We start from the raw sequence: 19,568 nt of genomic DNA, 5'->3' as shown, positions 1-19,568 counted from the left end.
GCCTTGAGATTTTGTTGTATTCAGTCATGTAACAAGTACTTTCTATAACAGAAGCTCAGTAGTTAACACACAAAAGAGCCATGGAAGAAAGCAAAAGTGTATAAACCAATTTTATAAACCTAACTCCCCACCCCTTCAAAACTTACATCCACAACTTTCAGGTCATATGCATTATGGGTAGAGGCATGTGTATTCTTCACATACTGCTTTATGATCTTGGCTTCTTCTGAATCTTTATCAATAACCTGGGGGAAAGAGCAGAACACAAAAGGTTTCTTTTAAAAATGCAGATTAAGGAGAGCCTGTTAGGTCATTTTGGGGACTTAAAAATTCATCCTGCAGTTAGTGGCTCCCCCCACTAAATCTCTTATTTATCACTAGGAAAGACATGTCTAGGGCATTGTAAGTTGTTTTTTGGCCAAAATCAAAGGATCATCTCTGTGTGAGTTGAAGGGTGACACAATCTGCTATTGGAGGCTTTGGAGAGACAGGGATATATGGGCTTTCCCATTCCACCCTTCAGGAATACAAACAGGATTAGAATTAAGAGACTTTTTTTTGTATAGATGGTAGAGTGAATACAGACATATACAATGGTATACTGGGAGCTCAACATGGGGCATGATTTGTTCCCTGTTTGAGTGGAAAGCTGTATTTTTAGTTTACCAGCAGTGCCTTATTCATCTGTTATACTCCATACGAATGGGTGCCAAGTTCAAATTCATAGCCACTGACCACAGTTTACTATTCTATTTAATTTACCTTAATGTTAGTTTTGAGCTTTTCGTAGTTGATGTCAATTGGGTCTTTATCCCCATCTTCATTTCCACCTCTGAGAAGGCTGTAAGCGACCTCAATATCAAGCAGGTTGTCTAACATCTGCACTTTGGCCTGGATAATTTGAAGAGGTTATTTTTCTTGCCATAGGAAAGTCTTTACAGCCTTAAGACCTTGTCCTGCAGTTGCTATGAGCATGTTAATGCCGAGACGTTTATAAATGTCTGTATACCACTGCCATAACACTTGGGTGGCTCACATCAATATAGCTATCTATAGAACTTCCCTGTTAACAAAAAAACACCTATCTCTATTATAAAATCAATACAGCACCTAGGCAAATGGATCTGACACTTTTCTTTAAGCTAACCATCCCGGGCTCCAAAGGAGGGTGCAGATTTAAGAAGCCCTCCCCTGTTTTGCTGCCAGCTATGGAGAGTTTAAGCTCCAGAACAGAGAGCTCAAGCAAACTGGCAAGTTTCTTCATCCTCTGCAGAGAGTCATGGGGAAATAAGTAATTTCTCAGACAAGTGGATCCCCGACTGTGATGTCAGAAGCATTTCAGTATCCATGAGGATTGTGTAGAACCTACATTAAAACCTGCAATTCCTACTTTAAGGTCAAGCTCTACATCTTTCTCTACTTTCACAAAGCTAAAAACAAATCCCCTCAGTTTTCCCCTTTCCATTCAGTTTTGCTACTTTAAAACCTTACATCAGTAGATCCTTTGGCAAAGATATGCAACAGAATATGGGCGGGAGTCAGGCCTGAAAACCTAAAGTTATCCCACTCCTACAGAGGATGAATTTGGCCCAGAATCTCTTTAGCTGTATATAAGCCACAAAGCCTATGAAGTGATGGTTAAGAACTAGTTCAGCCTTTGTTATGCAAAGCACAGGGGACAATTCTTCAGACATTTCTGGATAACAGCTAAGCCAACTTAAACAGCATAGAAAGAAGCCTACATATTTAAAATACAAAGCTACACTATTATAGTCACAGCCTTGCACTGTCAAATAGGATTGCGAACAGTTCTGTTCCAAACAATGAAGCAATGGTCACTTTTAAGTTGACCTAGTTAAATTCCTAGAAGAAGGTGTTTCCTCATTCACACTTAAAACACAAACCTTCTACATTTGAATATCAGGTGCCAGAGCTGCTTTCCACAATAAATATCATAAGTTTCACTGATACCTGGATATGTTCTAGGTTATTTAAGAGAGGTGGTTTCTTCATCCCAAAGTCATGAGGTATCAGGGTATAGAAGCGATTGGAGAGATCCAGTATCTGAGAATCATTGCCACCATCAGACACTGCCTAAATGAGAAGAGGAGAAACGAATTCTGGGAAAGATCCATGCAACAATAGATGCATTCAAGGTATTTGTTTGGAAAGACTAGAAAAAAGAAACATAACCAAAGTGATTTAAATGCTGAAACCCACTTAAATGAATAAAGGGACAGTCCTGTTAAATCATTTTCCATGTTCCAAATCAAAATACCTACAGCAATACAATCATTTTCTGGTAAAGGAACAACTGATAAAGGAATAAGTTTGTTCGGGGAACAAAACAAAAAAAAACAGGTTCTGGTACACTAAAACAAACTGCAATAAAACCGTAAGTGCAGACGTGCTGACTGAGCGAACCAGAGAACTGCTGAATGAATCATTTTGTTGCAGCAAGCAGCTGATGTACATTTATATGAAGTCTGGAAGTGCCCCTCTTCATGCCTCTTTTGGGTACCATACAGAGGACTTTTGTGAGCTCTCTGGGCAATATCGACTAGCGTTCCTTGCAATGCTGCAAATCATGAGCAACAGTGCCTTATAGCACCCAGAACAGATAAGCACTACAGCACATCTAAATGTATTATTAAGCAAACAGCTTAGAACCTTATCTTGGAATGCAGTGAACAGGAATAACTCCACAAACTTCAGTGGATTAATCCCACATTTACATCAGCAGCAGTGGATTTGGTCCTATTTTAGGCCATGTCTACAACAGGGGCGCTATAGTGGCATAGCTAAGGCATCACAGCTATGCCTCTTGTAACCCTGTAGTGTAGACACAGACTATGATGATGGAAGGGGCTTTTCTATTGGTGTAGGAACTCCACTTCCCTGAGACATAGCACTTAGGTCGACAGAGGCATTCTTCTGTCAACCTAGCTACATTTACACCAGGGGTTAGGTCAGCATAGATATGGTGCTCAGGAAAGTGGATTTTTTATACCCCAAGCGCTGTAGCTATGTTTTAAGTGTAGTCCAGGTTTAACTTTACATACTCCTCTACCACATGCTTAAAATGCTGTTCTTCCTAAAGAACAAAATCAGGTCTATTTACACTATAACACTGAAGTAATTAGTTGCATATTCACACTATGTCCTCGTAGGGCTGGTCTGCACTGGAAACTTACACTGGCAGAGCTGTGTCTCGTGTGTGTGAAAAATGCACGGCTGAGAGATGTAGCTATATCAACCTAATCCCGGTATAGGCAGCACAAGGTAGACAAATTCTTCTGTTGTCCTAGCTACTGCCTCTTGGGAAAGTGGATTAACTACAATGATGAAAGAACCCCTCCCGTTGCTGTAGTGAGTGTCTACACTGAAGCACTGCAGCTGTGTCACCGTAACATCTTAAGTGTAGACAGCCTCAGATACAGACGGTGTGATTCATGGTAATAGTGTCCTCAGCCACAGGTTAATTCAAAAAGAATGAAGCAGCCCCTTTACTGCAACATAAAGTATGTACCCTTCCTCCATTAACTTTTAGTTGATCAAAACAAGTGTAAGCTCTGTAAAGCACAAATGCAGCAAGGGATCCAGTTGTGTTCTGAGCCAAGAATGATTTCTGAATTCCCTTGCTGGTTGTAAAGTCTGTTTCTTGCTCACCTGCTGAACCTCATTAAGGATGGAGTATGCACTCTGGATTTGCCTCTTGCTCAGCTTTCCCAGTGGCATCTTCTGGAGGTCAATCTGACAAGGAGATTTGTTGAAGCAATTAAAACAGGACTCCATTACAATGAAACCCCCATAGTTCCTCTCATCTGCCACCAGAAAGATTTGAGTCTCCAGACAGAATACATTATATAAAAAATAAAACATTTCAGAGTTAGCATTTATCTGCACGGGTTGAAGAATGACTAGAGCAGTGCAGTCAGAATATGACACGTTATCTCCCAATGCGACAAAATTAAGTCTGTAACTTAACACAATGTGCAGTACTTGGCCTGAACAAAATAAGTGTTTCAGTATAAGGTTTAATATTTACTCAATGCCATAAGCATTAAAGACCCTTTACAATTAAGTCTGCTGCTGGAGAAACTAATATAAAATGGCAGTTTGAACAGAATAAAATATCCTTCAGGAGATCACATAATGTGCCCAGTGTTTTGTCTGCAGTAACAGTCCAAGTGTACTCCATTTTCAGCATTTGCACTTGGCACCTGTAAAAAACTGCAGAGTAAAGCATGAGGAAGTTGTATTCTGTATTTTGCATACAGTGTGCCCCATCAAGGCACATGCTAACTAAAAGTGTAATCTCACAGTACAAGTTACACTTCTGTTTTCCACATTTTATTTACTAATTTATTTTAGAAATAGATGTTGCCTGGCACCCCCACCTATCTTACCCTCCCCACTTTTTGGACAAACTAATTACTCCCCCCGATATTAATTCTCTCTCAAGACCTTCCCAGATCTCTCTCTGGTCTGGCAGCACAGTTTTTGATAAGAGTGTCTTTTGAACAGCTGGAACTTGGGAGTTTTAGCATAAAACTAGACCTGTTCATGCACTAGCTTTGTAATTAAGCAGCTCTGTATGCGGCAGCATTTAACAAAGCTCCATTTTAACTGAATGTTTTATGAGAGGTTATGGACATGCTCTGGACATTAGCAGACCTCATAGAACACCCCTCAGCTCATCAGGTTAGTACTATTTGTGTAGTTAGAGCACTGACTGACAGGCACCAGGTTCCAAACAGGATTCAATGGCAGAACCCTCTAGGAAACTCCACACATCTTTTCCTGTTGGATAAATTCTATTTTATTCGTTAAAGTGAAATTAAAATTCCCAGCTACATGCACACCCCTTCTGCAGAGGAGCTTGAGAAGCTCTTCTGAACCAGTGAGCCTTGCCACCCAAGTTCTGAAGTAATTTGCATGGCAATTTGCACCTTGTATCATGGTACAGAGATTTGCTTCCCCCTCCTGCTGCATCTACAACATGATGAAATCCAGCAATAAAGAAAAACCAAGTTGGACGGAGAGATAGAAATCACAGCCTCAGATGTAAGAGTGCAACTTACGATATCTTGGGAACGCTCATGTAGAGGGACACATGCACTTTCAGGAGAAATCAGACAAAGCATTCTCAGTGATGACGATTTAGGCTAGCCACTACCTAGACCAATACACATTAGACTGTTATGTAGCCTCCCAAGAGACCAGGTCTGGGCTGAAGTGCTGGAAGCCCTTCTTCGAGTCACTTAAAACTAGCATTACCAGGGTGGACTGGACTAAATGCCCCAATATAACTTCCATCTCCAATTGCTATATAGGAAGTAAAGTGGCAAATGAGATGTACAACTATGATATTAAGCTGCAAAGCAACATGGATCTGATCTGTTTAACTTTGCACAGAACAGCACAGAGATCATGAAGGATCAGGTCTAGATCAATAATATAGCCACTTTGCTGCTGCCAAATGCATCAGGTATATTGTCAGAATCAGCTCCAGTGCAGTCACATGAATCAAGTGGGACATGATGACAAAGCAACGCAGAAGCTGCAGACATATGGAGTACCAGCAGCAAAACAGTTAATACACCAATGCTTCGCAAAGGGGTAATGTAGTACTTCACCCCAGTGCTCGATGTCAGGGTCTCCATCCAGGAATGAGAAGGGACAGTACTAGGGTAGTTCAGGTCCTAGTCCACTTAGCAGGTGTTTACTACAAGGCAATGGTGGGAAGAACTGTAACAGGCCTGGGATAGGGTTAAGTGAGGGGAAGTCTTTACAGAATTAGAAAGCTGAAGAAAGTCTTCAGGTCACCCCCATCATGGAAGTAATCCTTTATATATCATAGTAAATCTACCGGGAAAAAGCCTGAAGCTGCCAAAGCTATCTACACATATTGGGAGTGCCTGGATACAGTGCAGTAAATAAAAGCACATGAAATCAGGCAGATGAAAGGACCTAATAAACCCCTTGGGGAGACTGCAGACAGTTTTTTGTCTCCCTAGCAGGAGCAAATATTCTTTCCTCATTGAAAAAGAGATGCTGCTCCCATGCATGAGATAATACTGAAGCCAGAATCTAATGGGAAGAGCAAGTCTCCATTCTAGCTCTAAGGGCCATACAGATCCTCAGATGGCACAAATTAGCATGGGTCCAATGGAGCTAATTTTCTCCAGATGATCTGGACAGTACTGGAAATGGAGGATCATTAGCATTTATTTTAGGGTCTTTAATTCAATATCTGTGCTTTCAAAAGCCACAGAATATACAGGAAAATCTCTTCTCATAGATGCTTCAGAATGTGCTTGCACATTAAAAAGGACTTCATGTCTACAGAGTTTCACTGCACATGACAAACTGAAGTGTAGTTGTAGAAAAGGTGGTGTGCAAATTAATCTGTATGTCACAGAGAGCAAGCAACACCTCTTTCAATATGCAATTTTATGCTAGGTAAATTAAACTACCTTTATAGGCTGACCAAAGAAAGCCAGAGAGAAAAGTTGTTTAACATTACAGATGCCCTGATATGCAGCAGTTCACCACAACATTAAAAATAGATTTGGAGACTGCAGATGAATGTTAGTACACACATTTATATGGAGCGAGGCAGGTATATGGCCCTACTTGAATTGTGGGATGATCATCAAAAAATAGTGGCTGAATTGTGGACAAGCCAATGAAAATTGCAGAAAAGTAATAATGGACCTTATTATTTGCGGTAATAAAGCCCATTATTATTTTTCCATGATTTTCCGCTGTGGGCCGCCCAGGGCCTCCCCTGTCAGCACAGACCGGACTCCCGCTGTCAAATTGCAGTGGAAGCCTAATATTGTGGAATCCGCCATTTCTGCAATATTGCAAGTTAAGTAGGGCCTTAGGCAGACACTGCCAGACCATTCTTAGCCCCACCTGTTTGGATTCATAGCTATATGTTATACTAAAGACATGGGAAGAAGGTTTTTTCCCCACAACAGCGCTTTTTTCCCCACAACAGAGTGGTGAGCTGTTGACCATGTCTTCACTACAATTTTAAGTCAACCTATATTAGGTTGACTTACAGCCACCACAGTAATTACTATCTTCCCCTCTTCCGTTAAGATGTGCATCACTAGCACAAGAGGAAGTGTGGGGTGGGGGCTGAGAGCCAGGGCTCTCACGTCTGCACAGCTCCCAGTCGGGAGCAGAGGGGCAGCTGCTTGGGGCTTCTTGCCTCCCATCAGCCGGAAGCAGCCGCCTGGGGCCTCTCGCCTCTGGCGGGGAGATCCACACCCAGAGCCCAGTCAGCTGCCATGTTCCTGGGTGGGTGTCGGGACCCCAGGGGCAGCAGGGAGTAGGGAGCCTGGGTAGCAACCCAACTTGGAGTGGAGAACCCGCAGCAGCCCAGCTGGTGAGCCAGGAGCCAGCTTTCTTGTCAATTTCACAGCTGATGTAAGGAACGCAGTGTCTACACAGACACTGTCACCCTAACTACACCGATATAAGCCTTATGCCTCTCATGGAGGTGGAGGTATGTAGTCGGTGTAGTAGGGTAACTTACATCAGCGCGAGCAAGGCTGTAGAGTAGACACTGATATAGTTAGATCGATATAAGCTGCCTTATATCAACCTAACTCCGTAGTGTAGAGCAAGCCTTAGAAACATTACACAAGAATCCGACATTTAACACGGTTAAGAGGAGGAAATAGGCTTTATCTAAACATCACCTTAATGCACATATCAGCTTTCTTGTACCTCCAGAGTCTCTGTTACTTAAATTTACTAATAATAGTTTTACTGGTGTCAGTGCTGCAGACCCAGAAGGGTGTTTCTTGCCTCATGTACCGGTGGCCATCTGAGTTAAGATTCCAAAACCTCTACCAATGGTGACGATGTGCATAACACAGAATGATTTTCCTGATCCCAGGCTGAGCTTACAGGACGAGCAGACAGAAAAGTCCCCTTTAGATTTACAAGCTGAGAACATTCGATACAGAAGTCACTAATGAAAAAGATGCACCAAGATGACATTTGTACAGTTTAAAAAACCCGATAAATGATACATCAAACTAGTGATAAAGGCTGGTTAGGACCCCTCCCCCCTTATCGTAGGGCCTGTTTCAATGTCCTCCAAAGTCAAGGAATGATTCCCATTGACAGTGCTGGATCAGATCCACAGTGCGAACAGCCTGCTACTGCCAGCATAACTACGGTGTCTAGTGGGAAGGAGTGATGAGAAACAAGCAACATTAAATAAAAGTGCAAGTACCTCAAATTCCACCATGGCTTTCTTCATGCTCTCCACATCAAAGATCATCTTAATAAGGTCCTGGACTGGCTTAGGAAGCTTTGACTTGGTCCCAGCACTAACAGTCAGTTTCCTCACAGCTTCTTCATCCTAGAAAGAGTAAATACCAACACGCCAAGAGATAAGGAAAATGGACTGATTGTCGTGGTAACAACTCAAGACCAAGTTAGAGAGGGCACACTATTGCACACAAGACTGAATTTGGTGGGAAATAGGGGGTATTGCTCTGACAATACAAACCAAGGGGACGTTAAGTCTGTATTAATAAAAACTGAATCATCATTAACTTGACACGTGTGATTTCAAGAGGTGCTCCATGTAAATGCAAGTTAAATTTAGAACATATTTTTCATCTTCACACTTGTATTGCTGCTTCACCCAAAGCAATATTAAATAGTTTTTTTCAACAATACTTAGCATGTATGTAGATCTTGGTCTGAACTAGGGGACTCTGCTTTGTTTGAACTTCACAACCTGTAAGGTCAACTACTTTAAAAATACACTAATCATTTTCAATACATTTCTATTGTAAATTTTCTCTATTCATGGAACAGTCCAGTAGTCTTCTGTGGACCACAATGTAATCTGTGTGTTTTCCTGGATATAGATCAAAGATGCTGTAGCCTGATCAATAAAGCATCTGCCTTGTACTTCAAAACAGAGTTCTGTGTGCGTTGAGGTTGTAATTTTATTAACAGTTCATCAGTGTAACATTCTGAATTAATGCAGACCACTTCGCTAAAGTTATGTATTTTTATATTCAAACATTTTAGTTGACATCCAACAATTTGGCCATATGAATATGCAAGAGCTAGAAAATATTTTCTAATTTTTTTTGTTACTGCAATCTTCGGAGCTATGTTCAATAACTGTAGGTTTAAAAATGCTCAGAAGTATGATTAAAGTTGAGGATATCCCTTTAAGTAAATTCACAGAAGTTTTCATGGGCCAGAAGAGGGAGAATTCTTGTTTTACTATTTAAACAGCGGACTTTTCTGCAATGGCTGATTTCTCTTTTTCAGTTTGTTCACTATGTGTATTTGACAGAACTCTGGGGAAGAGCCAGTTTTAGTGTTTCCTCTGTTTGGATGGGTCACTCACACAGGGGAAGGGCAGAGTAGTACTTTTTTAAAAATAGGAAAATGAGATTGTGATGTACAACTGGCCTGGGTCTCGGGGATCTGGGTAGTACATGAAACAACTTTTGACTTATTTTAAATGACAACTTTTCAAATTGGTGTCCTTTTAACTTCCCCAATTGAGAGGTCCCAAAAGTGGACACACAGCGTCAACTTAAAGGCATCGGAGCTAACTTTAATTTTAACACTTTTCTAATGTGACTCGTTATCTATTTAAACGCACTATTGTTTGTATCTGATCTGCACGGTAAGTCACCTGGAGTAGGCACAGTATCATCTTACATTTGCAGAGCACTGAGCACAGTTTAGCACTCGGCCTAATGCAAAATATCAGGATTCCTGCACCATATCCTTTTGTTGAACTAATGCATTCAAAAAGCAGATAGGAAAAGCATTTTCCTTTGTGTAAGAAAGAATTATCTTCCCAGAACAGGATTATTAGGGAGTTACCTGTCCATAGTCTATTTCCAGAGGGTAGAATTTTTTGGGATATTTAGTGAAGTTCTTGGAATGCCAGGAGTTGCCCGTTTTCTCTTCATACAAATTCAAGAAGTGCTCAATGGCATCATCTTTAGACGGCATCTGCTCCAGTTTGTTACTCCCAATCACAGTGCCAACACGACCCCAAGATCTGAAAACCCAGTATCTAGAAGCAAACAAAACGGGAAAAGGGGACTCAAGTAAGATCTCTGGATCCCAATTCTAAATTAATGTGATCCCGCGATAAAGACTGCATGGACATAAGCATAGTATCAAAATCATCCATCTGCGTTATCATTAAATGGAAGGCTCTCTAGTTTTGGAATGACCCCCCCCCCACACACACACACACAAAATGGGCCAAGTTTTTATATATCAATGCCAGCCAGAAAGTGGCTGCCACAGAAAGGTGTGCACACTATTTAGGCATCAATATTGAATTTGATGTGTGAATGTAGTACTGAAGGCAAAATGTGAGGGTAGCAGCGAAAGCTTTCCTTTACTGTCCTATCATCATGCTTCAACTCCGACCTGGAAGGACCATCTCCAAGGCCTGGTCTAATGCAGTTTTTTGTACTAATTTCACTATTTCAGTTGGGGTTGATTTTTTACTGAAATAATCAAAGGAGTACATGGTTATATTACAAAGGAGCCTTTATACCGGTATAACAATGTCCATACTAGGAGAATTGTACTGCTTTAGCAATACTGGTATAGTTAAAATAGGGCTACTTCTGTGTATAGACAAGCCCTAAGGCAGAGAGCCAGGCAACCCTTTACAATCTCAGCAGATGCCAACAAAGGTGCCACCTTGTGTCCATTGTGGCTGAGATGCTGGCACTTCATCTATGGGTAGGGCCCTACCAAATTCACGGTTCATTTTGGTCAATTTCAGGGCCGTGGGATTTTAAAAATAGTCTGTTTCATGGTTTCAGATGTTCACATCTGAAATTTCATGGTGGTGTAACCATGGGGGATCCTGACTCAAAAGGGGGCCGGGTAAAGCTGTTGTAGGGGGTTTGCGGGATTGCTACCCTCACTTCTGCACTGCCTTCAGATCTGGGCACTAAAGGCAGCACAGCAGTGGAGCTTCCTGAAGCTGAAGGAGGTACCTGGAGGTAGGTCTGATCTCTCCTGGAGTGCAGCCATACAGGGGAAGAAGTCGTCCCATCTCTCCCCAGCGCTGCTAGGACTAGCAGCTAGAGCCTTGTGCACAGCAGGAGACCACAGTTGGGGCGCTCCCAGCCCTGCCCCTCTCCTACAATAACTAGATTTAATGGGGGAGATCTGATTTCACGGTCTGTGATGTGTTTTTCATGATGGTGAATTTGGTAGGGCCCTACCTATGGGACCTGGATTAAAACTAACGTTGTTTCATCACTGATGCCCAACAACAGCAACCAAACAGTAGAACACCTTTTGCTCACTACCAATGTGAGCCTCTCATCTCAAGTCTGCCAGTTCAGCTCTATAGTCCGTCACTAGTCAACTGTGCCATCCAGTCCTCCCACCTACACACCAGAAAACCTTTAACATTGATACATTAGTCTGATTGCTTTGCTTGTGTGCTGTATCCCTTTCTCCCCACCCTTTATTCATCTGTCGTTTTACATTACATGTCTTTGGGAAAGGGAGCAGCCTCTATCTTGCAAGTAACTAACATGTTTGGGCTCTACTGCGGCCTGAAGACGACAATACTGCAGAGTAAGATTAATTAGGATTTCAGTGCTTTTCTGTTATCAATGCCCAACTTTACATCACACTCAAAAACACAGGGGCATGGCTACAAATGTCAGATTTCACCATTAATCATTAAGTGTTTGCCATAAGCAGCAGCACTGTAAGAGGGTTCAACTTCCATTTGAGAGACTCAGAGTTGTGCCTGCTTACATCAAGACTGAATTAGCCTATAGTGGAGCCAGAGAAGACGGTTATTCAAAGAGATTCTGATGGCTCTTGGGATTCAGGGGGGAGAGAGGGGAAGAGAGAGAGAGAAGGGAGAAACAGAATCAACTCTCGTGACTGCACAGACAAAGGATCCAAAGTGTCTGACACACAAAAGGAGAGAAACAAGGAATTTAATAGTCGAAGTAGCAACCCAGAATGAAGCGAGCAAGTGGAAAACCCCAAATTTCCATTTGTGTGGTTGCCCAATGTCATGTTTTATGGCGCTACAACTCCACTGCCTATATCCAGTCACTGCTGTGGCTAATTTTTGCTTTGTGTAATGTGGAAACTGAACAGAATAATGCAAATTTCAGCTTACTGTGGTCAGACATTTTCAAAACAGCCGCTATGAAATCCTTGTTAAGCATGAACAACTTTAAACTATTCACTAACTAGGCAAGACTCCAAATCCTGGTCTAAATTTAAAGAGAGAGAAGCTGTCAAAATACAATCATTTACAAGTCCAGCTGTGGTACTGGCACCATCTTAAAACAGTTTTTGCATGATTTGTAGACATACGATTAATCAATTTTTCTGATTTGTCAGCACTGAATACCAGCCCTGAAATTTCATCCCATACCAATCACAAATCCAGATATGGGAACTGGTAACAAGAGCCCAATTTAAAGTACAAGTCATCCACAGCTGAATTATCTGCAGCCCTATTGTGTATTCTCTCTTCTCCTAGAGAATCAATTTTCCCCAAGGCCCTCTTGACTGCACCTTCTTCAATAGTATAGCATGTGCACAATTCTGATGTATGCTTGGCTGAGACTGGGCATGATGCTTCCTGGCCCATTTCAATACACCTTGCCAATTCTAAGGGTACTGATTTCTACATGCTTACACAGATGTGGAGCAGCCTGAAACTGAGCTGGCCTCCAGAGCCTTCACAGTCATCTCGTACCAAACAGGAGTTAGAGGGGAAAAAATGCAACCTGCACGTCTCTTCATAAACAATGTTCCAAAATTAAAATGGGCACACTTGTGCCAAATCCTGCCTTGCTGCTCTTGAATGCTGAGACACCGGTCCCAGGACATTATAGTTTGGGTGGTACATCATTTAATTAACCCTAATTCTATATCTAAAAAACCCCAACTGCTCAATCTGGGATGTTTTCACTGTCAGTGGAATTGAGCACAAACCAGGCTTGCTCAAATGCTTATCAATTCCTGATTTCCATTTCACCCTGTAGGTTTACTTTTTTTCCATCTTACTTTATTCGGCAAAAATTAAACTGCATTGGTCAGTTTCACTTCCATGTTCTCATGCACTTACGCGATGTTGATGTAGTTGGGTTTCCAGAACTACAAAGGAACTTTTCCATACAGAACAAAACAAACATCACAGAAATTTTTAAAAGTCATCATGAAGACATTTCTATTTATATTTGGCAGTTGTAAAAAAAAATTTTTTACTGTAAAAACCCCCACATTTCCATGGGAAATTAAACCCACCTGATCTCTCTGTCATCCTCCAGTAGTTGCAGTTTGTAATAGGAATTGGTTCCTCTGACAATATCTACCAAGCCGAGCGTGGCACTGAATATTTTACCACTCTTTTCAAAGACATGAGCTGAATCCTCCAAACCTACGAAGAGAGGTAGTGAATTAGAGCCAGGGTGGGGTACTCATTTTTTATCTCCTTTCCTTATTCAGACTAATTTTGTGTATGCAGACTTAACCAAGAGATGTTAAGACACACGGGCACAAAACTAGGTGACTGGGCAACAAAATGACAGATTAAATTCAGTGTTGATAAGTGCAAAGTAATGAACATGGGAAAACATAATCCAAACTATACATATAAAATGATAGGATCTAAAAAAAGAAATCTTGGAGTCACTGTGGATAGTTCACTGAAAACATCCCCTCAATGTGCAGTGGCAGTCAAAAAAGCAAACAGAAGGCTGTGAATCATTAAGGATAAATAATAAGACAGAAAATATCATATTGCCTCTATATAAATCCATATCTTGAATACTGTGTGCAGATGTGGTCGCCCCATCTCAAAAAAGATTTATTGGAATGGGAAAAGGTTCAGAAAAAGGGCAACAAAAATTATTAGGGGGTATGGAACGGCTTTCATATGAAGAGAGATTAATAAGACTGGGACTTTTCAGCTTGGAAAAGAGACGACTAATGAGGGATATGATAGAGGTCTATAAAACCATGACTGTCATGGAGAAAGTAAATAAGGAAATGTTATTTACTCCTTCTCAGAACACAAGAACTAGGGATCGCCAAATGAAATTAATAGGCAGCAGGTTTAAAACAAACAAAAGGAAGTATTTTTTCACACAACACACAGTCGACCTGCGGAATTCCTTCCCAGAGGATGTTGTGAAAGCCAAGACAATAATAGGGTTCAAAAAAGAATCCTGTTCTGTTCATTCCCTCTGGGACATCGGGAACTGGTCACTGTCAGAAGACAGGATACTGGACTAGATGGACCTTTGGTCTGACCCATTATGGCTGTTCTTATGCATGGAGACAATGGAAAAGCCATTGTTATCTCTATGCATATACAGGATGAGCACCAGCATTAAACATTTCACCAAGCAAATGTTTCTTCTGTGGGGCAGGCAGCAAGAAAGGTGCTGAGAATCCACAACTCCTAGGTACCTCACTGGGAACCAAAGAGCACTCAAATCTCAGGTGTGGGCCAACACGGTTCTTTTGCAGAGGAGAATTTAAAACATAGAATTTTGTCCGCTGGTTGGATCAGTAGCTTTCCCGTCTAGGGCTGGGTATTGATGGGGAGTGCGATGTGAACGCATGGATTCAAACTGATCAGACTTTGGCTAGGATGGTTGGAGGCACAGCTGGTTTTCGGCACTCACCTGAATCAGGATCCACTGCTGCTCCTCCTTTAACTGTTAACTTCATTTTCTTTTCAGACTTGCTGGTTCCTGAAGAAAGAGATGGGAAGACTTACATTTTTAATCTGATAAAGCAGGATTGTCTGAAGAACTCTCCTGGAATCAATGCTCAAGTTCTTTAAAAGCAGTAGAATAGTTTTCATCCTGTCTGAAGTCACACTGACAGATTCCACCTGTATAAAGCACACTGCTCTTCTAAAGCAATGTTAGAAAGTCACTGCACTTTGACTTCCAGCTACACTGCACTTTACGTGATCTAACCTGGGAACTAGTCATCTACTGAGGTGACACCTGTCTTCTCCCCTGCCCCCACCAAACAGGTTGAATGTGTTAGTTATCCTGCTAGAATTTTGGTGAGAGTTGCCTCCATAAATTAAAACCTGGACAATTGTTTATGAATGATACATTTAGATTCTGCTGCTGTGAGCCAGGCTGTTAATGCAACATACAACACGTGGTGGAAATTTAAGTTTGGGGGTCATGAACTCTGTACCTCACCTCTGAGCAATCAAAGGTTGGAAGGATCCATGGAAACAGCACATTCACACACCAGAGAAATGGATGGAAGAGGAAGGTATTGTGTAGCACTGGCCGTCTTTAGACCGAGACATTATACAGGCCTCCTTAACAGTCTCAAATATGCCTCATGATCTCAGCTTCACAAGGTAGTGGTCTCTCTACAGTGTGTGTGTACAACTTTTGCACATTAGCTAGAATGATGATAAATTCACACGGCTGAACTCAGTGCAATTGTTTCTGAAGTTTAATTTATATACATTGAACTTACCTACTCATCTTGGACCCTATACAAAAGCCTATGTTTGTACCTGAGCTTGCCTATTGCTCAGATGGGGACTGTCACCAATTTTAACAGATTTATTTTGTTGAAAGAGTCACTATATTTTGGGTGTCTGGTAGAGCATGGGACTGAGAACCCAGGAATCTTGGGTTCTGCCACTCAATATATGACCCAGAGTAAGTCACAGAGCATAGGGGTGTGTGGATTTATACCTGCAGAGTGTCTCAGGGTATAAGGATAGAGAAGCAGAGTTATTTCATTGGCTCCCCCAGCGTTATTTCAAACTAAGGAATACCAGAGGCTGTCAGTCTCTCTCCCCGGGCAAGAGTGAGCTAGAAGAGGGAGAGGCAGTATGGCAGGGAGAAACTCTACGAACAGCCCGTTCGGGAGGGAGTTTGGACATTGAGGCTGGTCTGGCCTTGGGGCTTTGTAACTTGAAGAAAGAATAAGGGCCCAATTTTGGGAAAGGGATGAGTTTGGACTATAGCCAGGATACCTGTGCTGTGTGAAGAGTCCTCCCATTCCCTTCAGACCCTCACACAAGAGGCATGTATGGAAGGGTAAAGCAATGCTCAAACACACGGTAACGAACATTCCTGTGGAGACAAGAGTCATTGTGTTTTTCACCTTGCTCTTCCTTGACCTTCCCAGCACTCTTCACGTTTGGGAGCCCACTGGACTTTCCTCCCAGGGACGTCTCCGTGTGCTCCTGCTTCACCTCTGCACCCCAAGGCGAGAGCGCATGCAGCGACAGGAGCTCCTGGAAGCCCTTGCAGGAGGATTTCACATCCTGAAGAAACTGCTCTGAGACCACTCGGACTTTGGCCTCCTTCACTTCTTCCATCTTTTTGGTCATTTTCTCAACTTCCTCTGCAAGGAGGGGGTTAAGAGTCAGCGAAACTGTAATCCAAGTTTCCTGGAGCAAACGTTACAGCGACAAAGACAGCACAAAGCCCTTCTGAGATGCTCGGATTCTAGCCCTGCTGTGCTGGTCCAGGCTTTGTAATGTTTCAGAGGCGCTTTGCATGTGCCACACCCTGCCCCAAACAAAATCCCCAACAGCCTCGTCTAGGCTAAAACGAAGTTACCTGTTGCACAGTGACTTTCTGGATTTCAAACCCTGCCTCACCTCCCAGCTGAGCCAGGGACTTAGTGGGAGCTGCTCCGATGAGGCCTGTGGTAGCACCCTACAGGCCAACTGTCTATCAGGGACATTTCTCCCCTACACCATAAGGGCCTGATATTGCACCTTTGAAGTCAACAGGAGTTTTGCTATTATTTCAGTGGGAGCAGGATCTAACATTGAAATAGTCACAACAAGGCCGTGAATGAATGCTCTTAAATAGTTACGCCCCACCCCACATTTGACATGTAGATACCTACATCAACCTCAGCTACCAGTTACATAAAAGAAACCACCTCACAATTAAAACACAGTCTAGTCCTTTCAAATCCACAACAGAAATATACCTATTCCTGACATGAGTTCTACTGCAGAGTCAGGAAACACTAGGAGATCACTCAGAACTAAGAGCACTATAGAAAGTCTTGCTTACCAAGTATATTTTTATTCACTTTTCCAAGAATATGAAAAAAAACATACTATCCAAACATGGCTCAACAGAATGTCACCTCCAGTCTTTAACACAGAAATTTAACTATGGCCTCTAGAATCTCTTAACTCCCAAGTCCTAAGGTTGCTGTTGATATAGCATTGTTCCTCACTTTGTGTGCTGATGCACAGGGTAGCCTTGTTTGCTGTCCCTGTCACCTTTCCACCCAGGTCCTCAATCATAGCCTTCACTTCTTCCTTGTTCCTGGATAATTTTCCAAGGGTCAAAATCTTCATGCTGGATAATGGCTTATCTAGTTGTTCAGAAATAAAAACATCATCATGTAAATAAAGAGCACTGAGCACCAAACCCACAGATCCTGAATCTGATACTGCTCTGAGCAACTGTCACAACAGTTCATCCTCCCCTAGTACAGAGAGCATACAAGCTAGCATAACTCAATGTACAGTAAGCTTCCTGGGAACAGGGGCGGAGAAATGAAAAGGGTTTTACACCGGCACTGGCACCTTCCCAGCAGACACTGCTTGCATACTGTTGGCTATGAAGTGCTAACACAGCTTCCCTTTTCCATGTACAGTGAAGGGAGGACCCAAGAGAAACCAAAAGGTAACATTTAAGCCACAAAGGGCACCTCGTTCATTGTAAAGCTGCTTTGGGGGAATTGGAGAGGGAGGATGTCTAGATGGGACCAGACTGTGAAGCAGATATGGTACTGAGCTGTCTTAGCTCTGTAACCACTCAGGATCAAAGTGGTAACACAGCTGGAGCACTATCATGTTATAGATCAAACACACCTATAATAGATTTTGCAGCCTAGACAGCCACAAACACCAACATATCACAGTAACACTGAAGATGGTTACAAGTGCTGAGGGCTGAATAAATCGAAGTAGCTCCTAATGATAAGTAGATGGGGAATGTTGGAAGAGTCTGGGATCAAGAGGGTAGAGGTAATAACCATTAAGTGAGAGAAGCCAATGACTACTAAGCCAAATGCAAATAAATGATTTCAAACAAGCTACTGCCCTAACAGTTTAATGCTAGATGTGGAACATGTGATTCAAAGGTCTATGGATGCTCCTTACAAAATCAAGCAAGAAGCCACCCAATTAAACGTTTCATTTGAACCCTAGTCACGCTGCCCAAGGAATTGGATGAGCTCTCCAAAAACACAGTTATAAACGTGGCAGGGAAAGGGGATCCCCAGGGGCAGTTCAACCTTTAAAACTCCTAGGTGACTTGTTAAAGCATAACCTGGGATCTCAAATGCATTTGTCCACAGACTGAAGCTGGGATCTGTCCACATCAGGGGTGAGGAACAGAAGAGGCTGCCTCTGCTTCTCACCATGGGCGATTTCAGCCTGATGTTGGAGCAGAAGGGAGGGGTACAGAAAACTGCAGTGCACTTCAGGGACACCATGTGATTGGCCATCCACATTCCCCTTCCTGAAGTGCAGTACAGCAGACAAGCGACTGAGTGGAGCAACAGGAAGGAGCTTTGCAGAGCGAGCTCGGTGAGCAGGTCACACACTGAAGCCCTGGCTTCTCAAAAGACCAATCAATGCCTCCTTGCCAGGACAGGGTCAGGAGAAATTCCATAGGCATCACTGACACCTGCCATTCCCCTCCCCATTGCCACACTAGGGAAAGCATAAAGTGAATGTTATTTGGCTCCAAGAACTGGATAGACACGTATTCCCATTCAAACCAGTCTCTCCTGGCTCTGAACACTGCCTAGCGAGTCATGTACCTGCTGGCACAGATGCCTTCTCTGTCAAAGGAGCAGAAGCTGTTGCTGGAAGCACCGCGTTCACAGCCACAGTCTCTGGAGGGAATGCTCTGTCTTGCTTTTTACACTTAAATTTCTTCAGGTAGGAGATTTCCCGGAACTCCTGCGGGGCAGCATTATAAGAAGACTTTAAAACCTACTAATACTGTTACAGAGTTAAAAGACTAAATTCAGTACTGGTCAGATCTTGGCATTTACTACTGAAAGATTCTTACATGGATCTCAACGTGGTTCACAATCAATTATATAAGCCACACAGCCTCCCATGCAAAGTTGGTAATTATCCCATTTTACTGATTGAGAAACTAAGGCACAGAAAGGTTAAGTGACTTGCTCAAGGTCAAAACAGCAATTTAGTGACAGTCAGGAATAGAATCAGGAGTCCTAGCACTTCCCCATCTCCTTCCCTAACTATTAGAGAACTCTGCTTCCTGTTACACAAGAATCTAATTCCCCAGACACATTTGCTCTCTTTCTCCTCAGTGTAGTGTTTAGAACAAAGTGGAGGAAAAACCTTGGTTTTTTCAGTTGATATTTCACCAACATTTCTGCTGCAGGATTTGTATTTTTTTTTTTTAAACACCCTAGTTAAAAAGTCTTTAAAAGTCATGAACACTGTCTCTGAAAATGCTTTTCCCAATTCAGAGGGAAATCAGAGG

At 42.4% G+C, this 19,568-nt stretch overlaps 1 protein-coding gene and 1 long non-coding RNA gene across 3 annotated transcripts in view; one reads left to right on the top strand and one right to left on the bottom strand.

Annotated features, from left to right (window-relative positions):
- The window catches only part of LOC119852806, a 32,242-nt gene extending 17,091 nt beyond the window's left edge, over nucleotides 1-15,151 (top strand). The window contains exon 3 of the long non-coding RNA XR_005291838.2: nucleotides 14,766-15,151. This is a non-coding gene — a long non-coding RNA (uncharacterized LOC119852806). The remainder of the gene's footprint in view (nucleotides 1-14,765) is intronic.
- Nucleotides 1-19,568, bottom strand: part of PARP1 (poly(ADP-ribose) polymerase 1) — a 56,078-nt gene that overhangs the window by 6,376 nt on the left and 30,134 nt on the right. For both annotated transcript variants that reach the window (XM_038394578.2, XM_043511668.1), the window contains exons 8-18: nucleotides 18,871-19,012; nucleotides 17,272-17,412; nucleotides 16,174-16,416; nucleotides 14,709-14,777; nucleotides 13,324-13,456; nucleotides 9,889-10,084; nucleotides 8,261-8,389; nucleotides 3,670-3,753; nucleotides 1,972-2,094; nucleotides 763-891; nucleotides 147-245 (exon numbers count right to left, since the gene is read on the bottom strand). In XM_038394578.2, coding sequence (XP_038250506.1) covers nucleotides 147-245; nucleotides 763-891; nucleotides 1,972-2,094; nucleotides 3,670-3,753; nucleotides 8,261-8,389; nucleotides 9,889-10,084; nucleotides 13,324-13,456; nucleotides 14,709-14,777; nucleotides 16,174-16,416; nucleotides 17,272-17,412; nucleotides 18,871-19,012 — 1,488 coding nt within the window. The remainder of the gene's footprint in view (nucleotides 1-146; nucleotides 246-762; nucleotides 892-1,971; nucleotides 2,095-3,669; nucleotides 3,754-8,260; nucleotides 8,390-9,888; nucleotides 10,085-13,323; nucleotides 13,457-14,708; nucleotides 14,778-16,173; nucleotides 16,417-17,271; nucleotides 17,413-18,870; nucleotides 19,013-19,568) is intronic.

Source organism: Dermochelys coriacea, chromosome 3, assembly GCF_009764565.3.
Source record: "Dermochelys coriacea isolate rDerCor1 chromosome 3, rDerCor1.pri.v4, whole genome shotgun sequence".
Taxonomy (NCBI): Eukaryota; Metazoa; Chordata; order Testudines; family Dermochelyidae; genus Dermochelys; species Dermochelys coriacea.
The sequence above is the reverse complement of the archived record's forward strand: the minus strand, read 5'-3'. Positions and strand labels throughout refer to the sequence as shown.